Source organism: Gracilinanus agilis, chromosome 4 (assembly GCF_016433145.1).
Source record: "Gracilinanus agilis isolate LMUSP501 chromosome 4, AgileGrace, whole genome shotgun sequence".
Lineage (NCBI taxonomy): Eukaryota > Metazoa > Chordata > Mammalia > Didelphimorphia > Didelphidae > Gracilinanus > Gracilinanus agilis.
Genome location: NC_058133.1, coordinates 513,748,662 through 513,768,487, shown reverse-complemented (window position 1 = coordinate 513,768,487; position 19,826 = coordinate 513,748,662). Strand labels below are relative to the sequence as shown.

At 47.9% G+C, this 19,826-nt stretch overlaps 1 protein-coding gene across 3 annotated transcripts in view; it reads left to right on the top strand.

Moving 5' to 3' along the window:
- The window catches only part of LRRFIP1 (LRR binding FLII interacting protein 1), a 95,463-nt gene extending 86,440 nt beyond the window's left edge, over positions 1-9,023 (top strand). For all 3 annotated transcript variants that reach the window (XM_044673346.1, XM_044673345.1, XM_044673344.1), the window contains 4 exons: positions 756-873; positions 6,082-6,161; positions 7,087-7,191; positions 8,254-9,023. In XM_044673346.1, the coding sequence (XP_044529281.1) occupies positions 756-873; positions 6,082-6,161; positions 7,087-7,191; positions 8,254-8,364 (414 nt within the window). In that variant the 3' untranslated portion in view covers positions 8,365-9,023. The remainder of the gene's footprint in view (positions 1-755; positions 874-6,081; positions 6,162-7,086; positions 7,192-8,253) is intronic.
- Positions 9,024-19,826: the final 10,803 nt, after the last annotated feature.

Sequence of the window (19,826 nt, the reverse complement as noted above, 5' to 3'; positions counted from 1 at the left end):
GAAAACGAAATCAGGAAGAGTTCGGTCTTGCCTCAGACACTTCCTAACTTTGTGACCCTAGGGAAGACACTTCACCTTGTTTGCCTCAGGTCCTCCTCTGTAAAATGGAGCTGGAGAAGACCGAGTGGCTGAGCACTCCAGAATATTTGCCAAGAAAATCCCCAAATGGGGTCACAAAGAGTTGGACACGACCAAACAACAAATGTGTTTTACTATACCCATGTATGCATTTCTATACATCTTCTGTGTGGATAGACATAGTATCTACAGGAGTGGGGGCTCAAAGAGGTCTTTGCTTGGCACATAAAGCTCCAGCTCTGTAGATAATTCCCTCAGTATTACGGGCAAACCCCTCAGAATGGTTTACTCACTCTGCAGTTCATAAGGATTTCGTTCAATCAGCCTTGCTAAGAGGCGCTCTCCAAGAGCGAGTCGTAATCCATGCCTGGAGATGGAGAGCAAATTTAATTTGTAAGGCATCTGGAGAAGACTTTTGGTGGGTGTTGGTTTATAAAAAAGACATTGTGAGGCCATACATTTTTTATAGTTTTTTCCAAGCTTCTCTCATACTAATGAGATTGAACTGAGCACCATAAAATCAGGCAGCAGAACTATAAAGTAGTATCATGGGGAGATTGTCCAATTTGGCTTTGGATGGCATATGCTAAAGTTCTCTTTATCTTTTTGATAGAATTCCAAGTGCATTGATCCAGCCTGGATTCGAGGAAATTAATGGATGGATTTGGGTTTTTCAGGTTAAAAAACTAAAAGGACAGCTGGAAGAGAGACAGAAGAACGGCAAACTAGAAATTTCGAGATCTGAAGACGCCATCTTGGAAAATGGAACCGATATCCATGTTCTCGACCTACAAAGTAAATAACTTTCTTCTTTAGCGAAATCATCATCTATGCATTTGGAGTTCAGGAGATTTTAAAAGGGAATCCCAGGCCCCTCACGAAAGGGCCTCGATGTCTAAAAAGAACCCCCAAGAATAGGGTAACTGTCTTCTGGGCCATCCAAACCCGTATGGATAGGAAGCTCTTGTTTTCCAAGAACAACTCCAAACCACAGGCACATCCAGAGGGTACCCTTGTGTTAGCAAAGAGTAACCAAATGAAGCCAGTCAACCAATCTGATCAAATTTAAGTAATTACAAGAGATGGCATGCGCCAAGCAGAAAAAAAAGTCAGGATCACTCACTTGTTATGTTGGAAATTGATCTATTATTATTATCAATAGTTACTGATAGGCTATTGTTTATGGGGAGAGTCTGCTGATGGCAGTTAGGGAATGGTTGGACTATATAAAAATCCTATTTATTGTAACTACTAAAAGGAAAACAAGGAAAATATATTGATATTGAATTTGGAGATATAATCCCTAAACTAAAAGGTATCTAACTAAAAACCCCCGATCCCAATCTGTCTCTCATGAGACGTCTTCTTCCCTGATAAATCAGGGCTAACCCGACTTCCTAGCTATCTAATATAATATAATATCTAAACTTACTAGCCGGTGCTACTTATAAATTGTCTTAAATACTTATAGAAATCCACCAGCTGCATCTCTGTTCAGCTAGAGATCAATTCAAGCCTGTCAGGTATTCATTCACAGACCGATTCTTCTCTGAGCCATTGTTCTCTGCTGCCTCCCTAGTGGAATACTGGAGAACTGCACCACTGCTCTTCTCCAATTAGTCACTTTCAAACTTCTTAGATATCAAAATTATTATTATTATTAAATTATTAGATATTATCCAAGCTAATCTACCACCAAAATTTTCCAAATGCTCAAAGACAACTCTCCAGACACCCTTCCTCAACAAGGAAGATCTTAGAGAGTGAGATCCGTTGACCAACTGTTTTCCTAAGAGTCTCTGGGAATTTTCCACCTCTGACCTACTCAGAAGTCTTTATTTACTTTAAAGGATCCCCGGCAATTTCACAACTTCATCTTTAGGCTGAAACCTCACTTCTAGAAGTCTAGAATAACTATTTACTCACTAATTAATTAATTACCCTCTTCATTTCCCCCTGAGCTCAATTTGGGAGAAAGTAATTTCTCCCCAAATAGAGCTTCCCTTAAACTTATTCTATAACTAATACTGGCCTATTTCTAAACTATGCTAGAGACAGAGAGAGTTAAAGAGGACAGACTGAGAGAAAGTAAGGAAAATTCTTGTAAAACTGCAAATCACATTAAAGTTACAGTAATTCAAATGCAAATAATTGCAATAACAAAACAAAACACACTTTTATCCTATAATATTACAGAAAACAAAATTCTATCTAAAGATAATACTTTAAAATTCACCTTACAAAAACGATGGAAGAAAAAACAAACCAGACTTTATTCTATTAGAAGAAAAATCTACCTAAGGATAAAAATTTCAATTCATCTTACAACACTATAGAAAGAAAAACAAACTAACTATTCTACTACAGAAAAATCTATCTAAAGGATAATTCAGATTCAACTCACAACACCATAAAAACCAAAAACTTTACAAGAAAACTATTATACATAATATTTACATACCCCCCCTGAGGTGGGTAAAAAGAACCCTCCTCTGAGGTTTCCTTTATTTTTTTTTTAAACCTTTATCTTCTATCTTGGTGTCAATACTGTGTATTGGCTCCAAGGCAAGAAGAATGGTAAGGGCTAGGCAATGGGGGTCAAGTGACTTTTCCAGGGTCACACAGCTAGGAAGTATCTGAGGCCAGATTTGAACCTAGGACATCCCGTCTGTAGGTCTGGCTCAATCCACTGAACTACCCAGCTGCCCCCTGAGATTTCCTTTAAAAGAGGACAAAAAGTCTCCTCTGAAGCTACCTTTTAGGAAGATATAAAAATCCCCTTGTGATGAGTAGAAAAAACCTCTTTAAGGAGGATATAAAATCCTTACAAATTAAAGTATTTTATATTTAAATTAAGTTATCTTTTATAATTTTATGCATTAAGTATTGTATGTAGTAACTAGTTAGAACCTTTTAACATCCCTATTTAACATTCTGTGTATTATATTAATAAGAATTATTCTTAAACCTGAAACTTTATACTTACCATATATCTTCGCATACCAACCTCTATTGTAACACGATTCAAACCTTTTCCATTCAAATGCACAGTTTAGTGCCTTTAGAAATCCAGTCTTCGATCTTCAGTCTTAGTTGTAATGATCTTTGTCCTTTGTGTCCTTGAAATAGTGTCCGTAGCAATACCGTTGTCCAATTGTGTTGTCTTTGTCGTTGCGTGGTAGTCTTTCTCCCGTTGTCATTTTTTGTGGTTGTCCTTGTCCGTTGCCGTCCTGCCATTGTCGTGTGGATCTTCATCTCCTCCCTCTAGATTATCATCTTCACCTGAAGAATCTTCAATTATTGTTAGTTTCTTCAGCTGATGACACTTTCTTCACATGTGTGCAGTAAATCCAAGAAGCTTTTTCAGCTATCTCTATAGCAGTGGATGTTGTTAATAATACTTGATACGAACCTTCCCAGGCTAGTTCCGTGCCTCCTGCTCTATTAAAGTTCTTAGTGTATATGGTATCACCAGGATTTATGTTATGCAGTGTAAAGTCTATATAGGTCCCACTTGTACTATCACCCCCAGATTTTGCAGCTCTTTGATTCTTATTTGTCATTGTCTTATATATTCTTCTATTGTGGTATCCCCAAATAGAGGTTTCTGGGATTCTTGCTTCTGGGTAATATCACTGACAACTTGTGAATACTTAGGATGAGCATCATTTTTTTTTTTAATGTACATTTGCATTGCTTCAGCCTGGTCATTGCCTTGGGTATTTTATCTATCTTGGTAATTACATGCATTTGGAAATCCACTCCTATCATTGTATCTAAATCCATTGTATCCATTACCTCGGTTGTTATATCTGCCTTCATTTCTAAACCCATTGTTGTATCGGTTTCCCCTATAAAGATTTCCATTGTTCCTAAAGTTATTCAGGAAGTAGCCTTCATTTTTTTTTGGAGTGGTTTATTTTTTTTAACATTTATTAATATTCATTTTTAACATGGTTACATGATTCATGCTCCTCCAGTAGCCTCCATTTTGCCTGAAAATTTGTCCCCAGGATCTACAATCCCTCATTGGGTGTCCGCCTACATCCACACATGTAGCAACTTGGGCCTTGATCATTGTAATTTCTTTGTGGACTAGTGAATTGCCTCAGTGGCTTATATTCTCTTACTGTAGCCACAATTTTTTCCTTTTTTTCCACTTTGTTAAATTTTAACTTTAGCTCTTTTATTTCTTATCTCAGTTTTTCAGCTAACTCATTATTCCCGTCTTCATGTTTTTCTGTGTCTGCATTATATATGTATAAACTGCCACCTGCCTTAGTTTGTCTAATTCCATTTCATTCCAGTCCAGGCATTGTTGCTTGAAATAATTCTTCACCACTGTGCAGCTATTCTTAACAAATTGTCTACGTAAATGTAATGTAAACGTCTCACATCATGTTCTTTGGAGATGTCCAGTCCAATGTACCTTTCTCCTAGGTCTATCAGCCTATCCATAAAAACTGAGGGTGTTTCCCCACTTTCCTGTCTCACCTGCTGAAACTTAGTCCAGGTGCCAGGTCTGTCCAAGCACTCCCTCATCATTTTAATCACTGCCTACCTTACTTTAACCAGTTGTCCATAACCTTCTTCTGAATTAATTTCCCATTTTGGATTTTCAATTGGCCATTCATTGGTTTCTCTAACAATTTTTTCCTTTGTCCGTTTTGTCAATAGTTCATCAAGCAAAATTTCAAAATCCAAATAATCAAGAGTCAAATTGCTTCACTATTTTTTTTCAAACTTTTTTATCCTGGCCACAGGTTCCTCCTCAAATGAAGGAGTCCCCTTCTTAATGCTGTCTATATTTTGTTGTATAAATCCCTTATGATGTCTAACATTAATGAGTTGGTGCTCTGGGGTTAGTACTGGGAGCTCGCGTAGTAGGAAGAACCCTGCAATATTGTTATTTAATACACACATCTTCCCACATACTGACAATCTATAGGTAGGCCCTATGAAGTCAGGGCCAAAGGGTTCAGTGAAGCCTATGGAACCACCACCCCCAATTAGGGGAGACACAACCCTTTTTTCTTACTGTGTGACCCAGTTTTTATATGGAAAAACATGCTCATTCTGCCTACCATTAATGGAACATAATTAGAGGACACTTGGGGCGGGGGGCAAGTGGCTGACTCAGTGGAGATTGAGCCTCAGACCTAGAGATGAGAAGTCCTGGGTTCAGATCTTGTCTCAGACAATAGCTGTGTGACACTGGGGAAGCTGCCTGGCCCTTCCTGCTCTTGTGCCTTGGAAACAATACATGGTATTGATTCTAAGACAGAAGGTAAAGGTGTTTTCATTTTTGTTTTTGTTTTTAAAGACTAAGAGGAAGCACTCCAGTTTTGTGGGGCATTTTAAAAATTCAAAGTCCATCTAGGGGACTGAAATCTGATTCTGAGCATCAGCCCTGGCTGAGTATGTGAGCCGCATTTTCTCACATTATGTTGCTAAAAGTGGGAAGGGTTTGAGAAAGAAAACCCCTGTGGTTGGTCACAAGTACCAGGCCTCAAGTCAGGAAGACTTCTCTTCCCAAGTTCAAATCCAACCTCAGACACTTACTAGTTAGTTGTGTGACCCTGGGCCAGTCACTTCTCCCTGTCTGCCTCAGTTTCCTCATCTGGTGAAGAAAATGTCAAGCATGTCTTTGTCAAGAAAACCCCAAATCGGGTCACAAGTAGGACATGAGTAAAATGAATAAACAACAACAGAAATGTTCCCAGGAAGCAGGAAGGGAAGGGCTGGTGGTCTAGATGCCTGTGTCCTCCCTTTGAAGGTAGCTAGAGGAAAGAGCTGGGTTCAAATCTTCCATCCCTTCCCTGGCCTCCCTTTCCGCAGCTGGCCTCTGAGGCTCCTACTAGCTGAAGAACTAGTCAATTCTCAGGGTCTTCCTGGTGACAAAATCAAAGATCTGGGTCCACTGATCGAGAAATGGAAGTGTGACCCCCAGGAAGGAGTGAGGATTCAAAGAGGTTCACCCAGTTTCTTTCTCTTTTCCTGTAGGAGATGCCAACAGACAGATCAGTGACCTCAAATTTAAACTCGCCAAGTCAGAGCAGGAGATCACGGCATTAGAGCAGAACGTACGTGTGTTTGGCTGTGTGAGAATGGTCAGAGCCGCGCAGAGGAAAGCGCGCTGGCTTCTCTTCCTTCGAGGATGTTTTAGCAGTAAATGCCCTTCCCAGAGCTGGAGTGGGGAGCTGCTCCCCTGGGGAGGGATGGGCATGCTGGGTCACCCCTGGGTCCCGGAAGAGAATCCCTGATCCTTTGCCAACCCTCAATGGGTTCCTTTGCCCCATGCCATCGGGCTTGAATTTTAAACCAGTGAATGACCTTTTAAAGTCATGGAGCCTTTGGATGAGGGCATCCTCCACCAGCCCAGATCTCCACCCTTCCCGCCCGTCTCCCTGTGGCCTCTCCAGACTGCCAGCCAGACATCAGGGCCCTGGGACACGCGGCTGCCAGAGGGGCTGGGCCAAGGCTGGCTCCAGGCGAGTCCTTCCTGAGTGTTAGCCGGATGTGGCAGCCCGTCTCCAAAGACTTTCTATGGATGAAACGAATAGGAAACAGCCAGGAAATGCTCAAGAACACATTTCCGGTCCCTATAGCTTGGACCAAATGTGAGGCCTTCCCTGTTCCTCCCAGGCTGCCTTCTCAGCCTCTGTTCTTAGAGAACCCCAACTGTCCTTTGACCAGCCTGGGCCCCTGCTACATCTGGAAAATGGGGGCGGAAGTGCTGGGAGGCTCAGTGGATAGAGAGCCGGCCCTGGAGATGGGAGGTCCTGGGTTCCAATCGATCCTCAGACCCTTCCTAGCCAGGTGACCTTGGACCAGTGAGTGGACCCCCATAGCCCAGCCCTGACCACTCTCCTGCCTTGGAGCCTTCCATGGCATGGATGCTAAGAGGAAAGGCAAAGGGCTTTGAATAAACAGAGCCCACAGGCAGACACACACGCTCCTGCCCTCCCTGGGTGCCTAGACTTAGCTGGAGTGGCTTTTTCCCTTCAGGTAATTCGGTTAGAGGGTCAAGTGTCCCGCTACAAGTCAGCTGCCGAGAACGCAGAGCGAGTGGAAGATGAGCTGAAGGCGGAGAAACGCAAACTCCAAAGAGAGGTGAGAGCCTGGGTGGGGAGTCTGGGGGTCTTTTTCATTTCCGTGCCTGGCACACAAAATGGGTTTAACGCTTGTTGACGGGCTCACTGACCCAGGAAGGGCAGTTAAGATACCTCCAAGCACAACTTGGGGGGACAGAACTCAGATTTCATCGGGGCAGGGGGCTCCCCATCTGCCAGTGCAGTCTGTGGTTGTACTGCCCAGCCAGGGTCAGAGGCAGGACTAGAACCCAGGGCTCTGTGTCTCAAAGTACAGCAACATTAAATGAAAAATAAAGACTTCCAGGACCCTGTTCCGCCTCTTCCTCAGAGCGCGCCCCGAGACCTTACAGACATCCAGGCAGAGGGGGCTTCATGGCCCAGATCGAGGCATCCGCAATGATTCATTGGAACAGAGACAATAGTGGAAGGGGCCTTGCCTGCCCTCAAGCGGGTGACATCCCTGGGGAGGCCGCCTGACAAGTGCTAGTGTAGCCAAGGTCGGAAGGGACATGGGGGGTTCCAGCTTCGAGCCAAAGCTGATGCATGAGTCAAGGCCTCCGGGAGGTGGAGGCTAGGAGGGAGGGCATCCTCCCAGGGAGAGCCTCGGGGCATGGAGGACTTGAAGTGCCAGACAGTGCCAGGGAGAGTCGCTGGAGATGGCCGGCTCAGTCATACGCTGCAGCACCAAGACTGCTGGCCAAAGGGAGGACAGAGGGGGCAGTGGGAGGGAACAGAGAGCTGTGAGAGCCTCCTCTGCGGACCCTTGGGAAGACCATCTCCCTCTGCGGACCCTTGGGAAGACCATCTCCCTCTGCAGCCCAGAGGCATCCCTGAGCTCCTTCCGAGGAAGGCTTTGGACAGCCCTGTTCACGGGCTGTCTCCGTTTATCTCTGAGAATTCCCTGTGGGTGAAGATTGCCAGGGGTGGGATGGAGGAGAGAGTCAGTCAGTTCGTCCTGGGCCCTTGAGGAGTGGCCCAGGGTGGTGGGGGGAGGCTGGGAGGTCAGCAGCTAGAGGCGTAGAGAAGGGGGGAAGTCTGGCCCCCTGCCTGGGGCCTCAGCATCCTTCGCTCTCTCTTTCAGCTCCGTTCGGCGCTTGATAAAACCGAGGAGCTGGAGGTGAGCAATGGCCACTTGGTCAAACGCCTGGAGAAGATGAAAGCCAATCGCAGCGCGCTCTTGTCCCAGCAGTGAGCCCGGCGCAGTTCTCCGAGATGCTGCTTCGTCCCCTGCCTTCCGGAGGAGAAACGTCCCTCACCCATGCACACGCACTCGCACACGCCCACCCACAGATGCGCCGCTGCTCCTCCCATCCATCCGCCGCAGGTCCCCAGTAGAAGCACATCGGCATGGTCTTGGGAGGCATTTACAATGGCGTTTCGAGGGCAGATGAAGACTCGACTTCTCTTTGGACTGCGTCTCGCTGAAAATCAGGGGGGAAGGAAGGACGATAACTTAATCTCCGAGGAGAGTGACTTGAGTAGTATTAGTCTAATTCTACGCTTTTTATACACAAAGCACTGTGGAGCCATAAGCCATTACCAAGCAAAACTCCTTCACTGGACACGAGAGAAGATGATGGTCAGCGTCCGAGCAAAAGTGACCTTACGAGACTCTTCACAGACAAAAAGGAAGGCTTTCGAAAGGATTTTTTTGCATCTGTTCAATCACAAGAATATTTTCTTTCCGAGTCAATGGGCAGTAGCTTCACTGAAGACGACAGCTTTTGATTTGTCTTATTTAATCCTTATATTGGGAATCGAAGTTAACTTCTTTTAAAGGATGTAATGTTGCAAAAAATTTAAAAAGGAAATCGCAATGTTAAAAAATAAAATAATGCGGTATTTATATTATCTTCCCTTTGCTTTACTGGTTGTCCTAAGAATAGATGCTTTGCTTAATAGGAATCCTCCCAGATTTCCAAATCTGAAACCACCCTTGGAGACATTAGGCCTGAAGGTTCAGATGAAAAAATTCTGGCATTGTGGACTGTTTATTTAGCAGTGATTCCCAAAGTGGGCGCCACCGCCCCCTGGTGGGTGCTGCAGCGATCCAGTGGTGCGGTGATGGCCACAGGTGCATTTATCTTTCCTATTAATTGCTATTCAAATTTTAAAAAATTAATGTCCAGGGGGCCAAGTAATATTTTTTCTGGAAAGGGTGCAGGAGGCCAAAAAAGTTTCGGAACCACTGTTCTACAGTATTTGGTCCAGAAAACCTTCTCTTACTTTGCTGAAAATGTCAACAAGATATTTGGCTTTCAAAGTTTGTGATTAGAAAAAAAAAGGATAGACTGGCTTATAAAGGAGCAAGATGGGTCAGTGGTTCAGTTCCTGCCTTCAGACATTTGCTAGCTGCGTGACAGTGGGCAAGTCATTCGTCTCTACCTCCTTTTCTTTCTCTGTGGAATGAGAGGGGTATTAGATGGCTTCTAAAGTCCTTTCCAGATCAGAATCTATGGCCCTATAATTGTGTTTACCAAAATAACACCTTTTGGGGGGTATTATAACCATTTCCTACAAATACAGTTTTCCTTCATAGAGGCAACATGATGTAGTAGCTAGACTAGAAGTCAGGAAGTCCTGGGTTCCAACCCCATGTCAGAGATTCTGTAGCTTTGTGTCCCATAAGATCTATGAGCTTCATGCCATCGATGAGACAGAGAGGTGACAATCTTCGTTGGTGCAGGATGTTTCCTGCACTGAGAGCTCTTAACGTGTCTAAGATTGCACCTTTTTTTAAATGTCTCTCCCAAAGTCTTTTTAGCCATTTCAAACTTCTTAATTGTCAACAAAATCCTAAGTCAAAGAAACATAAAAAACAAGACCAAATTTTACCTAATTCCCAGAGCTTCTAACCAGCCAGAATAAACCAGAATGGGATTCTGAAATCATAGATTTAAAGCTCAAAGGGCCTTGGAGGTCATCAACCTCAAATGCATTATTTTAAAGCTGAGAAAATGGGGGGCTTGGGGAAGCTAAATGTCTTGGCTAATGAATGACAGAGCTGGGATTTGAACTCAGGTCCTCAGATTCCAAAACCACCCTATTTTCTGCTGTATCATGTTGCCTCTAAAAAAGATGGCCATGGGTTGTCACTCAGTCTAGAGCTGGAAGGGACCCAGAGGCCATCTAGGCCAATCCCCTCATTTGATAGAAGATGGAAACCAAAGCTTCAAGAGAGAGCCCAAGATCACACAGGTAATCATCAGAAGTGAAATTCGAACTCAGATCCTAGGAATCCAGAAACAGGGTTCTTTCCATTGTGTTTTCTGCTCCCTTCGATCCAGTTTTCCTTCCTGCTCTTTGGTTTCAGTTTACTTGGCATTATGGGCTGTGATTTTGGGGCACCACCATAAGACTCAGTGTTCAGCGAGTGCCTGGCACATAGGTGCTGCTTAATGTTGCTTGATTGATTGATATGCTGTTGCCATGGGTCAATCATTCCATCGTGTCCGATTCTTCGTGAGCTCGTGGACCAGAGCTTACCAGGCTCTTCTCTCCTCCACTCTGTCCCGCCTTGCTTCTGTCCCTCTCACCCTCTGTCATCCTCTTCCCTTGTTGCCTTCCATCTTTCCCAGCAACCCTTGCCATGGGTCCTGCTTTATCACTGTGTGACCCAAGTATGCGGCAGCCGTCCTGAGCTGTCCTGGGAATGGTCTGAATTCATTTCCGTATTGACCGATTCGCTCTCTTGGCTGTCGCAGGGACTCTCCAGAGTCTCCTCCAGCATCCACCCCGAGTGCTCCGCTTTCCTTCTGGTCCAACTCTCACAGCCACATGTTACAACTCCTGGAAAAACTCTGCGGACCTTTGTTGGCGTTCCAGTACTCGCTCCTTACCGAGTCACATTCCGATGGTTAGACACTGAGATTTTGGTGATTAATCTGCTGAGCACTTGGGAGTATTTTTGTACCAAAAAATCCACTTTCCATTGCTTGAGGGATGGAGTCCCAGCCACGAAATTTTTGGTTCAGAAGCTATGATCAGGGGGCAGCTGAGTAGCTCAGTGGATTGAGAGCCAGGCCTAGAGACGGGAGGTCCTAGGTTCAAATCCGGCCTCAGACACTTCCCAGCTGTGTGACCCTGGGCAAGTCACTTGACCCCCATGGCCCACCCTTACCACTCTTCCACCTAAGAACCAATACATAGAAGTTAAGGGTTTAAAAAAAAATTGTATGACCCTGGGCAAGTCACTTGACCCCCATTGCCTACTCTTACCATTCTTCTGCCTTGGAGCCAATACACAGTATTGACTCCAAGATGGAAGGTGAAGGTTAAAAAAAAGAAGCTACGATCAGTGTTGGTGCCACATGCCTCTTGAACCTTTCCTGTGAGCAACCCTAGCAGCAGGGATCAGGGAGCCCTTCCCCTCACAGCCCTGCCAACCTTGGATGTGATCCTTTTTACAATATTTTTTGACACCGTAGTGGCTTGTAAGATGGTATCTTTGGGGAGCTAGAGGGCACAGGATAGAGCACCCATGCCTGGTCTTCCTGAGTTCAAATCCAGCCTCAGATACTCATTATCTGGATGACCCTGGACGAGTCACTTCACCATGTTTGCCTCAGTTTCCTCATCTGTCAAATGAGCCGGAGAAGGAAATGGCAAACCACCCCAATATCTCTGCCAAGAAAACCCCAAATGGAGTCATGAAGAGTTGGGCATAAGTGAAAATGACTGAACAACAACAAAGATGGACTCCTAAGGTTGTGAATTTCAGATTCTCTTCCAGAGTCTTAAAAAATAAAACTATTTAGTGAGCAAAAGAACATCTGATAAGCAGGAAAGGGAATAAGCATCTACGTCGCCCCTACTATGGGCCGGGCTTAGTGTGCTAAGGGCCATGTACAAGCATTATTTGAGCCTCCCAACAGCCCTGGGAGGGAAGAGCTCTTATTATCTTCATTTTACAGTTGAGGAAACTGAGGCAGGCAGAGGTTAAAGGACTTTTCCAGGATCGCAAAGCTAGTACATATCCGAGGATGGATTTGAACTCTGGCCCTTCCCAACTCCAGACCCAGGGCTGTGCCCACTGCCCGATGAGCTGCATCAAGGAGCGTGAATGTCTCTCTTCGGTTGAAAACTCTCCCCATGACTGGACACTTGGGGAAGGCTGGCTTTGCCCCAGCGCAGTCTTGAGAAGGGCAGCATTTTTCTCCCCGGCTGTCCTTCCTGAAAATGCCATCAATGTTCCCATCCAGAATAGGCAGTTCCAGGACAATCCACTGGCTTCAAACACCTGCCCCCGCAGGCCGGGCACGGGGCTGGGTATAGGCCAGACAAACACTCAAACAAGCCAGTTCCTGCCAACAAGGCGCTTCCATCTACTCCAGGGAACCCCTCCCCCCCCCCCCCCCAGGACCAGATAATTCCATTTTAAAATAAGCAGAACCAATAGGAAGTGGATGGCGGGAAGGGGAACAGGAAAAGCCACATGGGAGGTGCCACAGGAACGGAACACTGAAGGAGATAGAGGTGAAGGAGGGAGGGCATTCCTGGCATGGGAAACAGCCTTGGCAAAGGCCAGGGCAAATCGGCCAGGCCAATGGGAAAGTTCTAAGGGGAACACTGTGGAGTTAGCCCAGAAAGGGAACTTGCAGATAATGGCCTCCTGATGCCAGAAGACTTTTATTTCATCCTAAAAGCGAGAGGAAGGCATTAGTCCTTGGATCACGAACTCAGAGCTAGATGGAATCCTTCATTTTACAGGCCCTGAAAAATGAGTGACTTATCCAGGGTCATTCAGGTTGAAAAGACAGGATTTGAACCCAGGTCTTCAGACTCCAGCCCTCTTACCCCTATGGGGTTCTGCTTCCAGATTCCACCTCTGATGCCTTTCTCTCTCCCCAAGACTCTCAGGTCTCTGAGCCAAACTGAGTGGCTGGCCCTGGCCTTAGGTGGCTCCCTGTGTGACGTGGAGAAGGCTCAATGGTCAGGGGGAACTTGGCCTTGAGGGGTTTTTCCTCCTTCCTTTGGTGCCTTCCAAGTCTCGCCCTCCTCCTCCCCCGTGGCCCAGGCCCTCTGCCAGCAGCTCGGTGGGGCTGCTGGGATCACACTTGGTCATTAGGACGTATTGAACGGCCTGATAGAAGATGGAGAGGGAAGAGCCTGCGGGCAGGGGAGCGAATGAAGGGACGACTGGAAAAGCCCTGGCGAGAGGCAAAGAGGGCCCGAACCAGAGGCCGGCCTTGTGAACGGGGAGGAGGGGACGGACACAAAGATGGCGGCACGAGATGCTGTGAAACCCCCAACACCTGGCGACTGATGAAATGGCGGCGGTGGGGAGAGAGAAAGGAGAGTGAAGAGGCAAAGACGACCCCGACCAGGGACCCCGGCGGCTTAGAAGGGAGCTGGCGGCGCCCCAAGGGAGAGGCGAGTTTGGGGAAAGAAGCGAGTCCCATGTTGGACGGCCTGGCTTCCTGCTGCCCACAGGATCTCCGGGAGGAGGGCCTGTCAGCGGCGGGGGATAGAGTCTGAGGGAGATCCGAGGGCTGGACACGCAGACGGGGGAGTCCACAGCTCAGGGACCCCGAGTGACCCCATGGGAGCCGGGAACACGCAGTGAGACCAAGAGAGAGACCGTAGAGAAAGGGAAGACCTAGAATCGCGCTGGGACGCCAAGAAGCAAGTCAGAGAGGCGAGAGGAGAGCCAGGGGAGGCAGGTGCAAGAATAGTGGGTGGCCAAGTACTCCAGGGAGGTCAGTCTAGATGGATTAGAACTAAGGTGGGGGTTCTAAATGGACTTTTCTGGGGGCAGCTGGGTAGCTCAGTGGATGGAGAGCCAGGCCTAGAGACGGGAGGTCCTGGGTTCAAATCCGGCCTCAGACACTTCCCAGCTGTGTGACCCTGGGCCAGTCACTTGACCCCCATGGCCCACCCTTACCAATCTTCCACCAAGGAGCCAATACACAGAAGTTAAGGGCTTAAAAGCAGTCTTTTGCTCCCACCAAGGCTCCGGCACTTGCCTCTATTTTTGTACCCAGGCTGGGGCTGCCGGAGTGAAAAATGGCTCCACCGCTGTTTCGGAAATGTGCCGCGGAGGCCCCTCTTCATGGGACCACGTATGGAGAGCTGGAAAAGGGCTCCGGAGCCACAGGAAGAGAACGCGGCCAGCAGCCTCCTTTTACCGCTGAGGAAGTGAAGCAAAGCGCTGCGGGGCCTCCATGGGGCCCCCAAAGCCGCCTTCTTCAGCCTCTTCATTTGACAGATGGGAAACCGGAGCCCCGCAGTGTCGGGAAGGGACGTGGCCCGAGCCACAGAAGGAGCCGGGGGCAGCCGCAGGATCCGAACTCCAAGTAGTCACAGGCTCGGAGGCAGGATTCGAACCCGGGTCCGCGGACTCCACAGGCAGCGCTTTCTCTCTCACTTCCTCGTCCAGAAACAGGACCTCAAGGAAGGTCCCCATCCCGGAGGGCAGTCGGAACCGTTCCCAAATGAAGCCTCCAGGGGGCGCTGGCGTCATTTCTAGCGGAAGCCAGACTCGAGGCTTTGGGCTGCTGTGTGGCCGGCCGTGACTGCTCAGGGCCCCGCACTCAGCCTTCCGCGCCATCCCGAAAGCGTTTCTTCAAAGGGCAGCCTGACTGCTTCTCCCTGTGGATTCCAAGAGCCACAGCCTTTTGCCGGGAGTTGCCATAGGAACAGGTTGCTATGAGAACGAGAGCAACTCTGGCCAATCAGCGAAGACACCGCGGTCACGGGACTTTCCCCTTCTTGGGGCGCACAGAACTAACCCAGAAGTGACCTAGAGCTACCCGGGGTTATTTAACATATCATTAGCATCTCATTTGCATTACACTTGGCACTTCCTGGCTAGGGGAATAAGGTGCATCATGGGTAAAAGCGGCACCTGTCCAGTCGTACAGCAGGTGTCCCTTGGTCAACGCCTTCCCTGTCAAGCAAACAAGCTAAAAAGCTCTCTCAAAAACCCCTAGGGCGTCCCCAATGCCAGGGCCCTGCCCCTGCCATCTCCCCTTAAAAGCAATAGAGTTGGGGCAGCTGGGTAGCTCAGTGGATGGAGAGTCAGGCCTAGAGACAGGAGGTCCTGGGTTCAAATCCGGCCTCAGACACTTCCCAGCTGTGTGACCCTGGGCAAGTCCCTTGACCCCCATGGCCCACCCTTACCACTCTTCTGCCTAGGAGCCAATACACAGAAGTTAAGGGTTAAAAAAAGTAAACAATAAAAGCAATAGAGCTTCCCTGACTTGTCAGTTCACATCCATTTCAATTTTATTCACTCTTTTTCCGTTTCTCATTTCTACATCAGTAAACATCCGTGTGTTAGCGGCGCATGCGCAGACGACCGTTAGTGACAGGAGGTTGTAATGAAGACGCTTTGGAGACCTTAAAAGAAGATCACTTCACTGTTAAGAATGCGGCTTAGGAGAGTGAGAGTCAGGCCTAGAGACGGGAGGTCCTGGGTTCAAATCCGGCCTCAGCCACTTCCCAGCTGTGTGACCCTGGGCAAGTCACTTGACCCCCATGGCCCACCCTGACCACTCTTCCACCTATGAGACAATACACCGAAGTACAAGGGTTAAAAAAAAAAAAAAAAAGAATGCGGCTTAGGGAAGGCAGTGTGATGGCTCAGTGGATCGGGTGCCAGGAACCAAACTGGTAGGTCTTGGGTTCAGATCTGATCTCAGACACGGCCTAGCGGTGTGACCCTGGGCAAGTCACTCAACCTCCATTGCCTGGCCCTGGCTGCTCTTCTGCCTTGGAACCAATACACAATTTTGATTCTAAGACAGAATAAAGGTTTGATAAAAAATGTGGCTGGGGCTCTGAAGTTTAGCTTTGGATCTGTCCTACCCAGCAATGCTATAAATAAAGATAACAGATAAAAAGATAAAAAGGCTTTTCCTTTTTGTGCCTCTCTTTCTTCCTGTGAAAAACAGGGGCCACATCCCGCTTTAGAGGCACTTCGTGGAAATGAAGGATGGAGTCGCCCTGGAGCTTAGATCAGCAAGGCAAAGACTGACCATTGGCTTCTCTGATTTCTTTGTTTTGTTGTGTTTTTTTTTTTTTTTATTTTCTGAGCGGTTAAAAAAAACAAAACTTTTTAAAATCCTCAAATTTGTGGAATAAAAATTGTGACCTTGAGCTGAACAAGGGACAGAGTGCAACAGGAAAATTACTAGCTCTGGAGTCAGTGGCCCTGAACGTGGACACTTTGTAACTGTGTGACCTTGGGCAAGTCACTTTTCCTACATGGGCTGACTAGCAGAGGCCAATGTGGTGTAGGAGATAGTATGCCGGACTTATAATCATGAAGACCTGGGTTCTAACTCTCTTGCCTCAGTTTCTTGATCAATTAAAAAAAACAAGGGCTGGTTTCAAGGTCTAAATCTAAGATGAAATGAACTTTCCCTCTTGTTTTCAAATAGACAAAGGAGCTGAGGGGGTTGGAAGCAAAAATAAACTCCATCTGCCTTCAATACTTTGGGGGGAGTAGAGAGGTCCGCAGAGAGAAGATGATGATGAAGAGGGCTTCCTGGGATATCACAGACGGAAGGGATGGAAGAGCGATGCAGTCCAAGCTGGACTGAATGAAGAGCCCCCTACACCCTCCTCTCCCAGAGGTCATCCTGTCTCCATTTGCCTTATTCCCCATTCCACTTTGGGGCAGTTTGTTGTTGGAAGTGCTTACCTATTGTGAACCCAAATCTACCCCTCTCTGCCTCCCAGACTTCTAGTTAGCCCCTGATGGCAAGTAGGACCAGGCCCATGGTTTCACTGCTAACCCAAGCCCGGTTGGGTTTGGCAGAACCGTAGTGACATTTCTTGGGTTTCTCGACCCCATGTTGCCATATACTTGGTGCTGAGCCTCCTAGGAGGGCGAATAGTTTGGTTTTCTTTATACCAGCGTTCCATGTCCTTCCCAAGTGAATTTCATTTTATCAGGTTCGGTCCAGCCCCATAGCCTGCCAAGGTCTTTATGCAGGCTTGGCATGCATTGTTTTAGGCAGCCCTTCTAGCTCTTCTACAAAAGTTCTAGATCAAAAATGTTAAACAATATAATAGGGGCAGATACTATTGGAAATCTCCTGCCACCGTGATGTTGAATCATTAATGACTTACCCTTGAAGTCAGACCAATCTGACTTGGTTACATGAATCTGATTGGATTATGTTCTCACCCACAAGAAGAGTGTGAGATACTTTATCAGAAGCTTTGTTAACATCTAAGTAAATTAGGGACAGTTAGGTAGCACAGTGGATAGTGAGCCAGGCCCGGAGTCAGGAGGACCTGGGCTTAGATTTGGCCTCAAATAATTCCTAGATGTGTGTGACTGGGCAAATTACTTAACCTTGACGCCGGGGTCGGCAACATATGGCTCTCAAGCCATATCTGGCTCTTTTGAGGGCCAGATAGGGCTCTTTCTGCAGTCCATTTTTTTTCAGGCGCTGTTACAGGAGCGGCACTGTGAGCACGAAATTACATTTTAAAAATGTGGCGTTTATGGCTCTCACGGCCAAAAAGGTTGTGCCAACCCTGCTCGATGCCAAAGCTCTTCTGTCTTCCGACTGAAACTAAGACAGAAGGAAAGGGTTTTAAAGTCTAAGTAAACTCTCTCCCCTAGTTTAGTAATCCTGTCAAAAAAGAAAATGAGGCATGATCTGCTCTGAAAATCCAGCAGATCCTCAGATCTGTCTCTTTTAACAATTTGCTAAAGAGTCTGCCTAAGAATAGAAGTTAAGCTCACTGGCCCATTAGTTTGCAGACTGTTTTCTTCCTTTTACTGAAAATGAATACATTTGCTCCTCTCCTATGTTGGAGGACTTCTCCCATTGACCACCATCTTTCAAATATCCCTGACAACGGCTTAACCATCACAGCTGCCAGTTCTCTTGACCAAAAGCTGAAGTTCTTTGGGCCAAATGACTTGAATTCATCAAGGAAAGCCAGGCATTCTCTTACTGCCATCTTACTTAGCTAAGATATCAACTCCTGGTGAGTCCTTTTTGCTCTATTTTTCCTAGCGGGAAGGTCATCCTTTGCCAAGAAAACAAAGGAACCGAAAAGCAAACAACTTTGCCCTTTCTCTCTGTAGTTGGATATCAGACCACCCATCCCCGGCTTAGGTCTCCATTCTTCTTTGACGCTTTTCCTCCCATTTTTTCTGCAACAGCAGCAGCAGCAGCAGCAGCAGCCCCACTAACTCCCTTTCTGGTGGTCTGTGCTTCCCTTCCAGCCTCAGCTCATTCTGAACCTTAGCAATTCCCCAAAGTTTTACAGTTAGGCTCATCTTTTAAGGCTCCGTTGAAGAATTCCCTGTGCACCCACATCGCTCCTCTTTCCTCCTCCTGGGTGCTATTTTCCCTTTGTCTTGGGCCTGTCCCCCATCTCTGCCTCAGGGGGAGCTGACTCCCACTTAGTATTTGCCTTCATGGAAGCCCACCTTTCTTTTATTTGTTAGGCATTTATTAAGTTCTTCCAGGCTACGTTCTAGATACCAGGACAGTGCTGGGGATGGCCAGACAGCCAGAAAGGCAAAGACAGTGCCTGCCCTCAAGGAGCTTACATGCCAATGGGGCAGAGAGCTCATGGGATCCCGGGATCCCAGAGGGGAAGAGACTTGCCGCCAGCAGATCCAGGAAGGGACCCAGGAAGGGACCCAGGAAGGGACCCAGGAAGGGACCCAGGAAGGGACCCAGGAAGCGTCTGTAGCACAAGGCAGGGTTTGAGCTAAGTTTTTGAAAGAAATCTCTTCTCCCAAAAGCTAGGTGCCAGGATGGCTGAGCTCAGAACACTTCCTTTCCTTCTCCACCCCAAGTCTCTGGCTGGGCCCCCTGGAGCCAGAAAGTACTCGTCCGCCCTGCCCCCTCCTCCTTGGACTTCGCTAACCAAGAGCCTTCCCTCCAGCATCGAATCCACACCTCTCGCGCGCACGCTGAGCCTGGACTTTCTGCGCCTGCGCACACGCCCACGCTCCCTCTCCCTCAGTCTGCGCAGGCGCTGCCCGAGCGGTTCCCGCCACTTGACGATTGGCGTTTACCTTGGCCAATCGCTAGGTAGCGGCGCCGTCTCAGCTGCCAATGGAGGTTCGCTCTGGACCCAGGGGGCGTGGTCGGCGGCCCACGCTTTCCACCGGTCGAGATCCCGGGCGAAGGAGGCGGCGGCTACGGGAGGCGGTGACGGCCACGGCTGTGGCCTCGACGGCGGTGGCGGAGCGGCTGCCCTGGGCACGGGCGTCGATGCATGGTGAGTGCCCGCGGGCATCCGGCCCCCTCCAGCATTCGGCACCCGCCCTCCCTCCAATATCCGGCGCCATCTCCTTCCCGGAGCCCCCAGCACCCCAACTCTAACTCCGTCCGCGGCAGGACCCTCCATTGATCACTGTTTGTCTCAGGTATCTGAAACCTCCAGTAACCAGTACTGCGAACCAGAAACCAAGCTTGCCCCCTCCCCAGCAGCCAAGGTCCCCAAATCCCTCCAGAATCCGTACACGCCATTAATTGCCTGCCGCCCACTCTCGGCAAGACTCATGGCCCTGGTACCCCTGTAGTCTGAAGCCCCGAGGGACTCCCCCTCATTTTCCCCCCTTCCAAGGGCCCCCCCTGCATTGGTGAGCCCAACTGCTGCCCCGCCTGGAATCCTGGGGGCAACCTCTGGAAGTCCCAGTAACGGCCGCCTGCCCATCCCCCCTGCTACTCT